Source organism: Rana temporaria, chromosome 3, assembly GCF_905171775.1.
Source record: "Rana temporaria chromosome 3, aRanTem1.1, whole genome shotgun sequence".
NCBI classification, from domain to species: domain Eukaryota; kingdom Metazoa; phylum Chordata; class Amphibia; order Anura; family Ranidae; genus Rana; species Rana temporaria.
Window position 1 is genome coordinate 32,095,201 of NC_053491.1, and position 14,168 is coordinate 32,109,368.

The 14,168-nt window shown below is 42.0% G+C and overlaps 1 protein-coding gene across 1 annotated transcript in view; it reads left to right on the plus strand.

The window, feature by feature from the left end:
- Positions 1-14,168, plus strand: part of AGBL1 (AGBL carboxypeptidase 1) — an 863,343-nt gene that overhangs the window by 222,591 nt on the left and 626,584 nt on the right. Inside the window, exon 11 of the mRNA XM_040341533.1 lies at positions 10,341-10,888. Coding sequence (XP_040197467.1) covers positions 10,341-10,888 — 548 coding nt within the window. The remainder of the gene's footprint in view (positions 1-10,340; positions 10,889-14,168) is intronic.

Consider the following 14,168-nt stretch of genomic DNA (forward strand, 5'->3'; position numbering starts at 1 on the left):
GGGACAACACAATACAAAGCGGTAGGGGTCCAGCTGGGGCTGGACGGTGTCTGGAAGTGAATGTAGCCCCGCTAGCCTGTAGAGGGTCTGTGGTGTAGCTAGGCGGGGCAAGGGACGGGGTGTTGGTCATATGACCAGATCGAGCCTGATTTTCGGGGGATCAAGGTGTAGGGGAAGCGTCCTTCAGTTTGAGCAAGTATCATGGGATAAAACCAGCCTTATAAACTATTTGGGAAGGGGGTTGTCCTGCCGGAAAAGAGGGAGGGGGGGGGGAAGAGGTAAGGTGGGGGGTGGAGTGATGGCTGTAATTGTGTGGATCAGGGACCATCGCCTTCCGCCGTCGGCGATACAGGAGCGGAGATCGGGTTCTCGGGGGATAGGGTTTCCCTGTATTGCGTCCAGCAGGCCCATGTGTTCCTAAATTTGTCGTGCATGTCCCTGGATTGGTGGATAATTTTTTCCATCTCCTCGATTTTGTTTACCCTGGAGTGCCATTCTGAGACAGTGGGGGGGGGTCGCTACCCTCCAGTGGACAGGGACGCATTGCGTGGCTGCGTTTATAAGGTGCAGTGTCAGGGATTTACGATACGCTGAGTGTGGTAAGGACGTGTGGTGGAGTAGATACTGTGCTGGAGTGAAGTCGGGTGTGTACGAAGTGATGCGGGAGATGAGGGAATGTACCTCCGTCCAGAATGGTTGGACTGCCGGGCAGTCCCACCAGACATGGAGAAAGGTCCCTGTATCTGCGCCACACCTCCAACAAGTGGATGGAACAGCAGGGTATATTTTGTGTATTTTGTCTGGAGTCCTATACCAGCGGGAATAGAGTTTGAACCGGTTTTCCTGGGCGGACACGTTAATAGAGCCCTTGTGGGCGTGTAGCCAGACCGATTCCCAGTCGTCGTCCGTCAAAGTGACGGAGAGATCTGCGTCCCATAACTGATGGATATCTGCATTAGGTTTAGCCTTCGCGATGAGTAGGGCATAGAGGGCCGCAATCATGTGCTTTTGTGGTTCTGTTTGACTACAGAGATGTTCGAAGGGTGTGCGGTCCCTATGCCACGATGCAGTCGACGGGGCGTTGTGAAAGAAATGTCGAATTTGGAAGAATTTGAACCTCGGTATGTTGAGGCGAGGGAACTTGGAGATCATGTCTGAGTGTGACAGTAGGTCGCCACCCTCGAAGAACTGATGTGCTCGTACCGTCGTGTCATCGTGGTTCCCCGAGTCCCCAAGGACGTTTATGCCCGCCGGGAAGTCAGGGTTGCGGTCCAGGGGTGTCATGGGTCCCGGGGAGGGCATTGTGCCAAGAGATTTACATACCCCTTTGAAGACGGCTATGGTCGGGCCAATTAGTGGATGGGTCGAGCAGAGAGTAGAGTGAGATCGGGGGTTTATCCACGGAAGGTGTGAGACCGGTACTCCAGAGAAAGCCCCTTCTACTTCCACCCAGGCTTTGCTTTGTGCATGGACGTGCCAATCTATGATTCTAGTAAGGTGACAGGCCTTGTGGTACAGGGACAAGTCCGGGAGGCCAATACCACCCCTCCGTTTCGGTAGGATAAGCCTATTCCAACCCAACCTGGCGGGGCGACTGGCCCAGAGGAAGGACCTACAGACCGCCTTTAGGGATCTGAAAAAGGCAGGGGGGATCTTGATCGGTATCGCTTGCATCAGGTATAAAAGTCTAGGTAGCACATTCATCTTTAGCACTGCTGCCCTGCCGAACCATGAGAAGTTACCCCGGTTCCAGCCTAGCAGATCCCCCTTGATTGTCTGGAGCGCAGGGAGAAAATTTGTGGCGTACAGGTCGGGGAGATGGGCGGGGAGTTTGATACCCAAGTAAGTGATGGCGTGGGGTTCCCATCTAAAAGGGAAATTCTGCTTGCAGAGGGCAACCATGGATTGGGGCAGGGAGACGTTTAGGGCCGTTGATTTGGAAACATTTATCTGGAGGTTGGAAAGTGTTTTGAATAGCTGGAAGTCCTGGAGAAGGTTAGGTAGGGTGACCAGCGGGTTCGTCAGGAACAATAAAACGTCATCCGCGTATGCGGCAATTTTGTGGTGCTGGTGTTTAACTTGTACACCCCTAACGTCTACGTTATCGCGCAGCCTGCGGAGGAAGGGTTCCAAGGTCAGGACGAAGAGTATGGGTGAGAGGGGGCAGCCCTGTCTGGTGCCATTGTGCACAGAGAAGGCGTCCGACAGGTGGCCATTGACTCTAATCCTGGCCGTGGGGGTGGAGTAGAGCGCTCCGATCATTTGCAGGAAACGAGCGGGAAGGCCCGCCTTGAGTAGGGCTGCAAACATGTAGTCCCACGCCACCCTGTCGAACGCCTTCCCTGCGTCCAGGGATAAGAAGAAGCCCTCCACTTTTTTCGATGTCATCCAGTGGTGGATGTTGATAGCTTTGGTGGTGTTGTCCCTGGCCTCTCTGCCAGGGACAAAGCCCACCTGGTCTGTCGAGATAAGGTTTGGTAAGAAGGGGAATATTCTATTGGCTAAAATTTTTGCGTAAAGCTTAACGTCCACATTTAGTAGGGAGATAGGGCGGTAATTGGGTACTAGCGTCACATCTCTATCGGGTTTCGGGATAAGGGTGATATGGGCTTCCAACATATCTCTCCCTGAGTGCGGGGGAAGGGGCAGAGTGTTGAAGGCCTGGACGAACCTCGGGATAAGGAGCGAAGAGAAGGATTTATAATATCCGGAGGTGAGGCCGTCGGGGCCCGGGCTCTTACCCGGTTTCAGTTGTTTCAAGGCCAATATGGCTTTATAAATAATTATAACAAATAATAATATAATTATAATAGAAATTATTTAATAATGTAATCAACTCAAAATCACTGAAATTTGCTCAGTTGCAGAATTATCGCTGTCATTACTTTTATTTTTTTATGACGAATTTCCCCACAAATCGATATTGCACAATTCTGCAAGTGATTATAATTTATTATCGCTGTTTTCTAGCTGCTCTAAAACCATTTTTGACATAAAGGGACACTTTTGGTTGCTATGGACAATCTACAGTTTGCAGGCAGAAAGAAACGTTTTTATTATATAAAAGTACATGTAGGGCACTGGGCAGACCACTAGGGACAAGGGGGGTGTGTATTTTTTACATACAGTACTGTAATCTATAAGATTACAGTATACTGTATGTATTGTGTTTGTTTACCTTTTTGAATTGGGGGCCGTTCTCTGCTCCCGTGCGCCGTAACGCCGCAGGGAACGGAGATCGGCGGCACATAGAGGCACTGTGTGAATCGAGCGAGGACCCGCTCTCTCACACAGTGCGGTGGCATCGCTGGATCCAGGGACAAGGTAAGTAAACCAAGCATGTGGATTCAGCGAGGCGAGCCAGAGTCTGACTCGGGGTTACCGATCGTAGCCCAAAAATCTCACCCCAGGTCAGACTCGGGAATACCGCCAGGGGGGTTAAAGGAAGAGAATATTCTGATATTTTTCATCTCCAGAAGTTGTCATCGCATGTATTGAAGAATGAGTATTATGGGTGCATATGGGTGTGGGTGCATCAAAGGTTATTATTGGAGTTTTTTACAGGCCACCCAGTGTCAATGAGAAGGTGGAGACTCAGCTCCTTGCACAGATCGAAAGGGCTGCAAGGGCTTGGACAGTGGTAATAATGGGAGATTTTAACTACCCAGAAATCGAGTAATGGCACTGCTGGGACAGTAAAAAAGTGGAAATTTATAAACTTATTGCAAGATAATTATGTATATTTAATGAGCATTAGTAATAATATCCACATGGCTTGAGATTATCAGGTCCAGCAGAGCATCATTTGTAGTCAGGGTCTCTATGAACTTTACCATAAGAAAGTAAAAACTGTATAGACTTATTACAGGACAATTTTATGGTAAAATTATCAAACACCCTGACTAGAAATGATGCTCTGCTGGACCTGATAATCTCAAGCCATGCGGATATTATTACTAATGTTCATATAAGGGAACGTATGGTCAATAGTGACCATAAGACAATTTAATTTAATGTTAGCTGTAAACAACACACACATATGGGAAGGAATGTTGTAATTATGTTGTAATGTCTTGTAATGTTGTAACAGAACAGAAATGTTAATGCTTCAAATCAACTGAATGAAAACACATTGCAAAATATAATAAAAAATAGGTTTAAAAGGCTAAAAATAAAACCTATGTGGCTCACGTCAAAAGTTCAAATAGCTATAAATAATAGGAAAGGAGCCTTTCAAAAAATATAAAAATGAAGGAGCAATGTTATCATTTAAAAGTGACAGATAACATATAACAGAATATGTAAAATGGAAATCAAGGCTGCAGAAATTGTAAACAAATCACAGATTGCAAAAGAGAGTATAAAAAAACCCTCTAAAAATTCTTCACATATATTATAACAGTAAAAAGGTCAGGTCTGAGCATATAGGCCCTTTACTAGAAATTGTTGAGTTTGTTGCTGAGGACAAAGAGAAGGAAAATTTATTAAATACCTTCTTAAGCTCTGTGTATACAATGGAGCACGGGGGAGCTTGTGTCCATAATGGGGATAGTATTGACATAGCCCCACATGATCCACAATGGCTCAAAGCTCACATGGTACAGAAACATTTAGACAAAATAATGGTGAATAAAGCATCTCGACCAGATGGCTTAAACCCAATGGTCCGCAAAGAGCTGAGCTCTGTTTGATCTAAGCCATTGTTTCAAATTATTTGAGTTTTTGAAGACTGGAATGGTACCACAGGATTGGCGTAATGCCGATGTGATGTCCATATTTAAAAAAGGATCAAAGTCTTTACCAAGTAATTATAGACCCATGGGCGGACTGACCATTCGGGCACTGCCTGAGGGCCCCATGCCACCAGGGGGCCCCATCAGGGTTGCCAGCCTCAGTAAAACCAGGGACAGTATGTAAAAATCTTTTTTTTTTTTTTTTTTAACATCTGTTCCTGAAATGTCCCTTACTGACATCCTTTTGGTCTAAAAATCCCAAGATTATAGCTGCCCCGCCTCTCCAGTACCTTTTCAGTGTGTGTGTGTGTGTGTGTATGTGTATTCTGTGTGTATGTAAAATATGTGTGTAAACTGTGGGGTAGATTCAGAGAGCAATTGCGTCTGCGTAACCATAGTTACGCAGCGCAATTTCTTACTTGCGCCGGCGTATCGAATGCTCCTGATTCAGGAACCTTGATACGCCGACTGCAGCCTAAGATATGCCTGGTATAAGGCTCTTATGCCGTCATATCTTAGGCTGCATTCTTACGCAGGCCGCTAGGTGGCGTTCCGGTAGTGGTCAGCGTAGAGTATGCAAATTGCCAATTCACAACCGTACGCGCGCCCTGCGTACGCACTTTACGTACGTCGGTTTTTGCGTAAGGTTATTAGCAGGGGCAGCCAATGCTACGTATACCTGTCGTTCCCGCGTAGCGAAATTTGAAATTTACGTTGTTTGCGTAAGTGAATCGTGAATGGCGCTGGACGCCATTCACGTTCATTTTGAAGCAAATGACGTCCTTGCGACGTCATTTACCGCAATGCACGTCGGGAAAGTTTCCCGACAGAGCATGCGCACTACGCTCGGCGCGGGAACGCGCCTAATTTAAATGATCCACGCCCCCTACGAGATCATTTAAATTGCGCGCGCTTACGCGGGCATTTTTCAGGCACGCCCACGCAATTTACGGAGCTAGTGCTCCGTGAATCGAGCGTAGCGCAGGGAATTTACGGAGGCGCAGCGGCAAATCGGTACGCTGCGCCTCCGTAAAAAAAGCGCAAAGCTACCTGAATCTACCCCTGTGTATGCATGTGTGTGTATACTGTGTGGCCCCATAATCTATTGCCTGGGGGCCCCATAATCTCCTATTGCCCGGGGGCCCCATGAGTTGTCAGTCTGCCCCTGTATAGACCTGTTAGTTTAACTTCTATAGTCAAGAAGATACTTGAGCATTTAATAAAGAACCATATGAAAGAGTTTTTGCTAGAAAATAATATTTTTAGCATTAGTCAGCATGGATTCAAGAAAGACCAAAGTTGTCAAACAAATCAAATTAGTTTTTATGAGGAGGTAAGCAAATGATGTAAGGTTCCTTTCCCCACCCATTTTCTTACGTGGTTGGGGATTCGCAATCATGTAAGTGAATTGGCCGGTGACATCAGTGGTTGAAAAGGATGCAGCAACTTCCAGCAGCCACTACTTCCTTAACAACCAATAATTTCCAAAATATGGCCATATGACCAAATTTAGGTAATGATGTAACCTGCTCCATTCCCCACCAATTTTCTTATGTGGCTGGAGATTCCCGGCCATGTAAGTGAATAGGCCAGGTGACATCAGTGGATGGTAAGGATGCAATGACTGCAGTTCCTTAGCAACCATTGCCAGCCAAAAGTTGTCACTTTCATCTGTGTCGAATGCCCTAAACAATCAGCTTTTGGATGAATATCCGAAAAGCCAGTATTTGGTCTGAATTTATGTTCATCTTTATAAAGATAACATTTTGTACTATTTTCAGTAAAGTATTAAATCTATATATATAAAACTCAACGTGTGTATGTATGTATGTTCCAGCATCACGTCCAAACAGCTAAAGATATTAACATGAAACTTGGCACACATGTTACTTATATGTCAGCAACAAACATAGGATAGGTGGTTTAACCCTTACCCACCCCCATTTGCCATGGTCGGGGTTTTCCTTTAAAGTCCCATTCAACTCTATGGGAAATACATGTTACTTCATAACTTCCAAACGGCTGTAGATATTTCGATAACACTTGGTCACATGTTACTTATATGTCCACTTAAACTATAGGATAGTTAATTTATTCCTTAACTACCCCCATTTGTGAGGGTCGGGGTTTTTGTTTAAAGTCCCATGCAAATCAATGGGAAATGTATGTTCCCACATAACTTCAGTACGCCTGGAGATATTTCAATAATACCTGCTACACATATTACTTATATGCCAAATAAAAATATATGACAGTTCAATTAACCCTTACCTACACCCTTATATAAAAGATGGGTATATTTATATTACTATGATTTTCCTCCCCAAAAGGTTAAGATAGGAAGACCGGGCAACGCCGGGTATTCAGCTAGTTAAAAATAAAGTATGAGAATGATTACAAATATTATGGTCATCAAGTTCATGTTCGGAGCCTAATTAGGGTCATGACACATTTGTAGCTAGCTACAGACTTATGCCGCGTACACACGGTCGTTTTGTGATGAAATAAAACAACGTTTTTCATTATGAAAAAAAACGAAGTTTTTCTAACTTCATCATAAAAAACGACGTTGCCCACACACCCTCGTTTTCTGAAAATGCTCTAGCAAAGTGTGGTTACGTACAACACATACGACGGCACTCTGTTCCATTCTCATAACTTGCTTCTGAGCATGCGCAGGTTTAAAACGTCGTTTTAGCCCACACATGATCTTTTTTTATGACACAAAAAACGTCATTTTGAAAAACGACATAAAAAATTTAAGCATGTTCGAATTTTTTTTTGGTCGTTTTTTTAGAAGACAAAAAACGATGTGAAGCCCACACACGATCATTTTAAATGACGTTTTTAAAAAAACGTCATTTTATTTCATCACAAAAAAATGATCGTGTGTACGCGGCATAACTTCTGTGATTGAGTGTAATTTGCTTTGCTGAAATTTCAATGAAATGTGCAGGTTTTTTTACTTAATTCCATCGATAGGTGAGATATTTTGGAGTCAATGGGGAAGGCAAAACTATGGTGGTCTAAGGTGGTTTTTAGGTCTTTTTTTATAAGGTTCGATATGACTTTTAAGTGCTTTTTTTTAATTATCTGACTTATTATCTGACTTAAGCAGCTTCAACTCCCCATTGTGCATGAATAGATACTGAACCAGGAGGTACTATAGCAAGCCTGAAATGCTATAAAAAGTCAGTCACTTTGAAAATGAGCTACAAATTGCTTGAAATCTCTATAACTTGGACCTCTCATTCACTTCAATTCATTAATAATAATAAAAAATACTAATGAGAGCGATTCTATACTTGCTAAAAATTGCAGATTTAAAATCGCTAATGTGACATGTGCCTTTGGGCCCCCAGTCGAGGATTTTCGGAGAAAGATGAATTGACTGCATATTTTAAGGGTCATGTTACACATTTTGTAGCAGCGATTTGTACTGTAGCAGCTACAAAATACTCTGCTTTTCTTCTCTTGTGATTTGTAGCTTCTACAGATTTGCTGCTGTAACTAACCACTGTGCTTCTCTATGTAGCTACACATTGGTTATGTGCCATGGCTTTCAGCAACTGAGTTAGATAACAATAGCATTAAGTGAAGCTAGTGATTTTTTAGCTGGCTTCCAAACCAGCCATTCTCAACCAGGGTGTTTTGCAACCCTATGGTTCCTCTAGAGTTTTCTAGGGGTTCCATGAGCTGTGGCTAATTGACCTCCTATCTTATGGTGCCTGCTTAGTTCCATATCCAATGCCACTTGGCAGACCCAGCTGCATGACACCAATGATCTTTTTAGCTGCCTGCAGGGGTGGAATTCTGGCCACCATTGTAAGGGGACATTCTTTCCACTGACCACCAATATAAGGGACATTATTCCCAGTGACCTCCAATGAATACATTTTATTAGGGGTTCCCTGAGACCAGAATTTTATTTCAAAGGTTCCTCTTGGGTAAAAAGGCTGTAAAAGGCTCTTCTAAACTCTACACAAAGTCAACAGCTCAGTTATAAATTACTTGAATTTCTATAATGTAAACCTTTCATACAATTTATATCTTTCTAGTAACAAAAAATACTAAAAAGTAGACATGTGCACACTGAAATATTTTGTTTCGGAATTTTGGTTTCGTCCAAAAAATTAATTTATTTAGTTACACCTGAAATTCATTTTTATTTATTTTGTTTAGTTAAGAAATGCATTCGTCTGATACTCCGAATTAGGGTCGAATCTGTCAATTGAAGGCTTATGGTGTCTGTCGGATGTTCTAAGAAGATTTGACAAAGCAGCTAAACTTTATGACGTCGCTATCGTACATTTCTGGACGAATGCTTCGCCCACGAGCTATAGTAGAATTCTAATGTTGTATGACTAGTAGTAATTATATTTATTAATTATTATTACTAGTCAACCAACATTAGAGTTTTTCTAAAGCCTATGGGCGGAGCATTTGATCATAAATGTCCGCTCTCGGCGATCGTATGTTTTTAGCTGCTTCTTCAAATCTTCATGTCTCTATAATGTTGAATCTTTTCTCTCTATGTCGAATAATCTTCGACTAATAGAGTTAGGTTAGGCACATTCAACTGCAGATTCAATATACACAGATTGCTATTATCACCATCATGTTGAATCTACTATCTATATCGAACTGTTGTCGCAACAAAACAAAAAGAAAGCATCTATTATGTCGGATCTTTCGGATTTTGGATTCTACGTGTTCTACGCGAAAATTCCCGAAATTCGGACGAAAATGCATTCAGACGAAAACGAATGCACATGTCTACTAAAAAGCATGATTCTGCAAAAGCTATAAAACTCCTGAGTGGCATGGACTAAAATTGGGATTAAATCTCTGCAAATGCTTTTTTTTTATTTTTTATTGGGGCCCAAGGAGTTGGTCATAGGTGCTTCCATCTTCTCCATCTTCCATGTTCTGACATTTCAGCTGCTTGGTTGGCTGGGCTGCGATGATGTCACTCCCACGCATAATATGCACTGGAGTCACATTATTATCATCAAAGTGGTGTATTATAATCATCAAAGTGGTACCATAAATGTATGCTGAGCTGTGCATGTGCTGCTCAGTGTACAAAAATACTCTGACAAGCAGAAAGAAGGGTTTATGACAGAAAGGTCCAATAGGATCTCTTCTGACAATATAATCTTACCTTTCAGTATTTTTTTTAAGGTTTAACTCAATTTTAAGAGCTACAAAGAGTCTAGTATTTCCTATGTAAAGCCCTTCCTTCGTTTAGTCCAGGTTGCAGATCTACAACTTGCAGATATCTATATGTTGACCAACTTAAAAAAAGTGAGGTGGGGGAATCTTCTTGCATTTTTGCACAGTCTTCTTTTTCTGCTACCCAAGGCTCTGCATGTGGCTTGTGATAGATAAAACCTTACAAATTGTATTTTTTTTTTTAAATGGAAATGTGATTATGTGTTTTCTTTGTTGTTATGTTTTTTTTCTGTGATGCAAAATTATCTCTTCTTAGTCTTCTACTTTTGTGTTAAACATAAATATAAAAAAAGCACAAAAAATGTACTTGGCATGCATTTAGTGGGTCATTACGTAAGCTTCCTACAATTTCACTTTGTTGGCTTCTTAAAGGACAAGGACTCCGAAATGGAAAAAGTCGCAAGTGACAAAGGCATAATATCCAGCGAATGCGCACAAGACATTCCACCCACTGAGGGAATTATGAAGGATTGTCACGGAAGGGTTAAGCAAAGAACATCTGAAGATACATTTTCACAGGTGACTCATTTGCCACAAAGAAAGCAAAGTCCCAGCCAAAGATCTAACCTGGAGGAGAGAAATCTAAGCAAGCAAGTGGAAATAGTGGAGCATCACCAGCTAAAAAAACAACCAGCTTCCTGCTCAAGTATGACTTGTGGAGGACCAAGCAAATGTGTCAGATCCTGCAAACCTAAACTGAGTGATGATGTTAATGAGTCTGAAAGTCATATGGTGGTAAAACAACTTTTGGAACAACACAAAGGCAACATACCTTTTCATGACCCTCATGTTTACATGACTGTTGCCGGGAAAACAAAATCGGTTCCTAATTACAGCGTTTTGGCTTTCCCAGACTTCTGGGGCCACTCTTCTCCGGTGTTCACCCAAAAACTTGAAGATAAGAAGTTTGGATCACAGAGGTGACTCTGCTCAATTCATTCTTATATTAATTAATTTAGTATTTGCATTTATGTTTATTTCTTAACATAGGAACTCAAATCTTGTCACATTACAGTTTTTTTTTATTAACTAACTACACGTTGATTTAAATTGTTACAAGTTAGGAAAACGTAAGAGTAGTGGTGTGAGTGTTTGGGCATCAAACTTTAGAGCAAGTCCTGTGGATTTGCTTTGTCTAGTACAGGCTTTTTCAACTAGGGTTCCTCCAATGGATAATAGGGGGTACCCTAGGCTGTGACTAATGAATAATCTACAACCTACAATGACTACTAATATAAGTGTAAAATTTCCCACTGATATGCAATGTACAGTGTTACTTTTACACTGCCCACCAGAGTTTTTTTTTTTGTATTGCCCACCAATATAAAGAGACATTTCTTCACTGACCTCCAATGTAAGGGAGCATTTGCGGCAATTGTGCATCAAACTTGTGAAGCCTGGCTAGTCTAGCAATAACTTAGCAACTCATTTTTCAACTTACAGCACAATTACTTGCTATATGGGATTGCACGAGAGGTGTATTCACTACCATGCATGGTGCAAGGGATGCCTATGGCTGCAGTGAGCACAGGTTTGCTTTAAGAAGGCATCTGATGCAGCTTCATTCACAGTTTGCTAGAGCAGGAAGGGGAAATTAGGACTTTGTATGAGGCGCAAGACAAGTAGGGACAATTGCTTCCATCCCTTATCATTTAAAATAATAAAATGGGGAAGGTTTGGGACTTTATATAAAGCATACAACCAAAGGGGGGCAACGAACAATAATGTCTGGCAAATAAGTCATTATTAATAGCTATACATGTAGAAGCTTAACATGGTAAAAACAGAAAACAGTATTAGTATAAAAATAATGGGGTTATAAAGGATCCTACGCATTATGGTGAAAAAAAAACTGGCAGTCACCGCCCCCCCAGCCCTCCCTTTTTCCTACCCCAGCCCCTTCATCTTCTTTGGCGGGGACGTGCCGTCCTTCTCTCCACGGAGTCCCGGCTTTGATTGGATAGATAGCAGCGCAGCCATTGTCTCCCACTGCTGTCAATCTAATCCAATGACGCGGGCATCGGGGGGTGAGGCTGATCATACCTTTGGCTTCTATGGATGCCGAATGAATGACTTGGGAGCGTGCCCGCAAGGCAACCCCCTCGGGAGAGCCCTTGTCCTAGGGGGTAATCTAATGCAGGAGGAGCTGCGAGAGCCGCCGTGGGACCCAAGAAGAGGATGTTTGGGGCCACTCTGTGAAAAAAAAGCTGCACAGTGGAGGTAATGACATGTTTGTTATTTAAAAAAAATAAGCTTTAGTATCACGTTAATAACCTAATAAAACACAAACCTCAGTATGCCATGTCTACACAAAATAAAATATAATAGACCTTTTTTACCATGTTAGGTTTCTACATGTTTAGCTATTAATGATGACTGATTCGCCAGACATTGTTCGTGTTGCCCCCTTTGGTTGTATGCTTCATATAAAGACCCAAAACGTCCCCATTTTATTATTTATGTTTCAAATATTTTATTGAATTATATAATAATCAACAAAGCATGTAAAAATATAATAAAAATTGATTCTTCATTAACAGAACATGTACAATAGTATAATAGAAAAAGCCGTAATCATTCAGGAAAGTAACTCTTATAAATGTAAATGAAAATAGATAACCTAGCGTATTGTAGGTTAAGATTATGTAACATGAAATGTCATAATCATAGCTTCATGGCAGCTATTTGATGACAAGTAATTGAGAAATGAAGTTGATTGAAATAATATAATATAATAATGTCATCTATGAAGAGAATAGAATAGAATTAACCTATAAAGAAATATAAAGTTAATGTGTTGTAGAATAGCTGGGGGAATAAATTAGGCTAAACCAGGGCCAAGGTCCTTCTCTTGGCTTCCACATTTCAACAACAAGATAATCAGTGCTCAATCTAACCTTGATCCATTCCCTTTTTCAAACACTGTACTATCTGTTTTAAAGTCAAACCAAACAAATAATTCCTTTATCAAGCAGCACACCCCAAAGCCCCTCATCTTAATGCATGGCAGGAACCTATGTTTTTCTGGGCATAGGCGTGTGGTACAGTAAAACCTTGGTTTGATAGTAACTTTATTTGAGAGCGTTTTGCAAGACCAGCTAAATTTTTTAATACATCTTGACTTGGTATACAAGAGATGTCTTGATATAAGAGTAGTGTCATGTCACAACTGAGTATAAAAGAGAATAGAGGCTACTCTGAGGCCCCGTACACACGAGGAAACATGTCCGATGAAAACGGTCCACGGACCGTTTTCATCAGACATGTGTCCTGGGAGCTTTTGGTCTGATGTGTGTACACAGACCAAAATCCCTGCGGACAGAGAACGCGGTGACGTAGAAGACACCGACGTTCTCAAACACGGAAGTGCAATGCTTCCATGCATGGATTTCGGGACGCTGGTTACACGTCATAACCAGCGGACATGTCCGTTTAGGTGTACTAACCATCGGACATGTCCGACGGACATGTTTTCAGCGGACAAGTTTCTTAGCTTGCTAAGAAACTTTTGTCCGCTGGAAACCTGTCCGCTAGGCCGTACACACGGTTGGACATGTCCGTGGAAACTGGTCCGCAGACCAGTTTCAGCGGACATGTTCGACCGTGTGTACGCGGCCTAAGTGTAGCAATATGGTTACATTTAATGAAGGTACATTTAGCATCATATTGCTACACTAATGCCTTGTACACACAATTGGAATTTCCGATGGAAAAAGTCAGACAGACTTTTTCCATCGGAAATTCCGACCGTGTGTATACCCCATTGGACTTTTTTCATCGGAAATTCAGAGGAATTCCGTCAGAGTTTAGATAGAGAACATGTTCTCTTTTACTCTGATGGAATTCCGTCGGAATTCCGATGTGATTTTGGACGGTCAAAAGTCCGACCGTATGTACGGAGCATTAGAGCTCCTGCTGGATTTTGCTTACAATCCACTTTGTGGAAGCTGACGGTTGTGGAAGGACATTTTATGGTTACACAACCTCACATTGCTATAATCTTTTTATATGGGCTATAAACTGAAGAACCTATGGATAAATGGTTGCAAAACAAATCATCTGAATTTCCATTATTTTTTATGGGGAAATTTGCTTTGATATAAAAGTGCTTTGAATTAGAAGCATGTTTCCGGAACAAATTATGCTCACAATCCAAGGTTTTACTGTACTTTTACTGTTGTTGTTGTTGGAAGGTTCCCC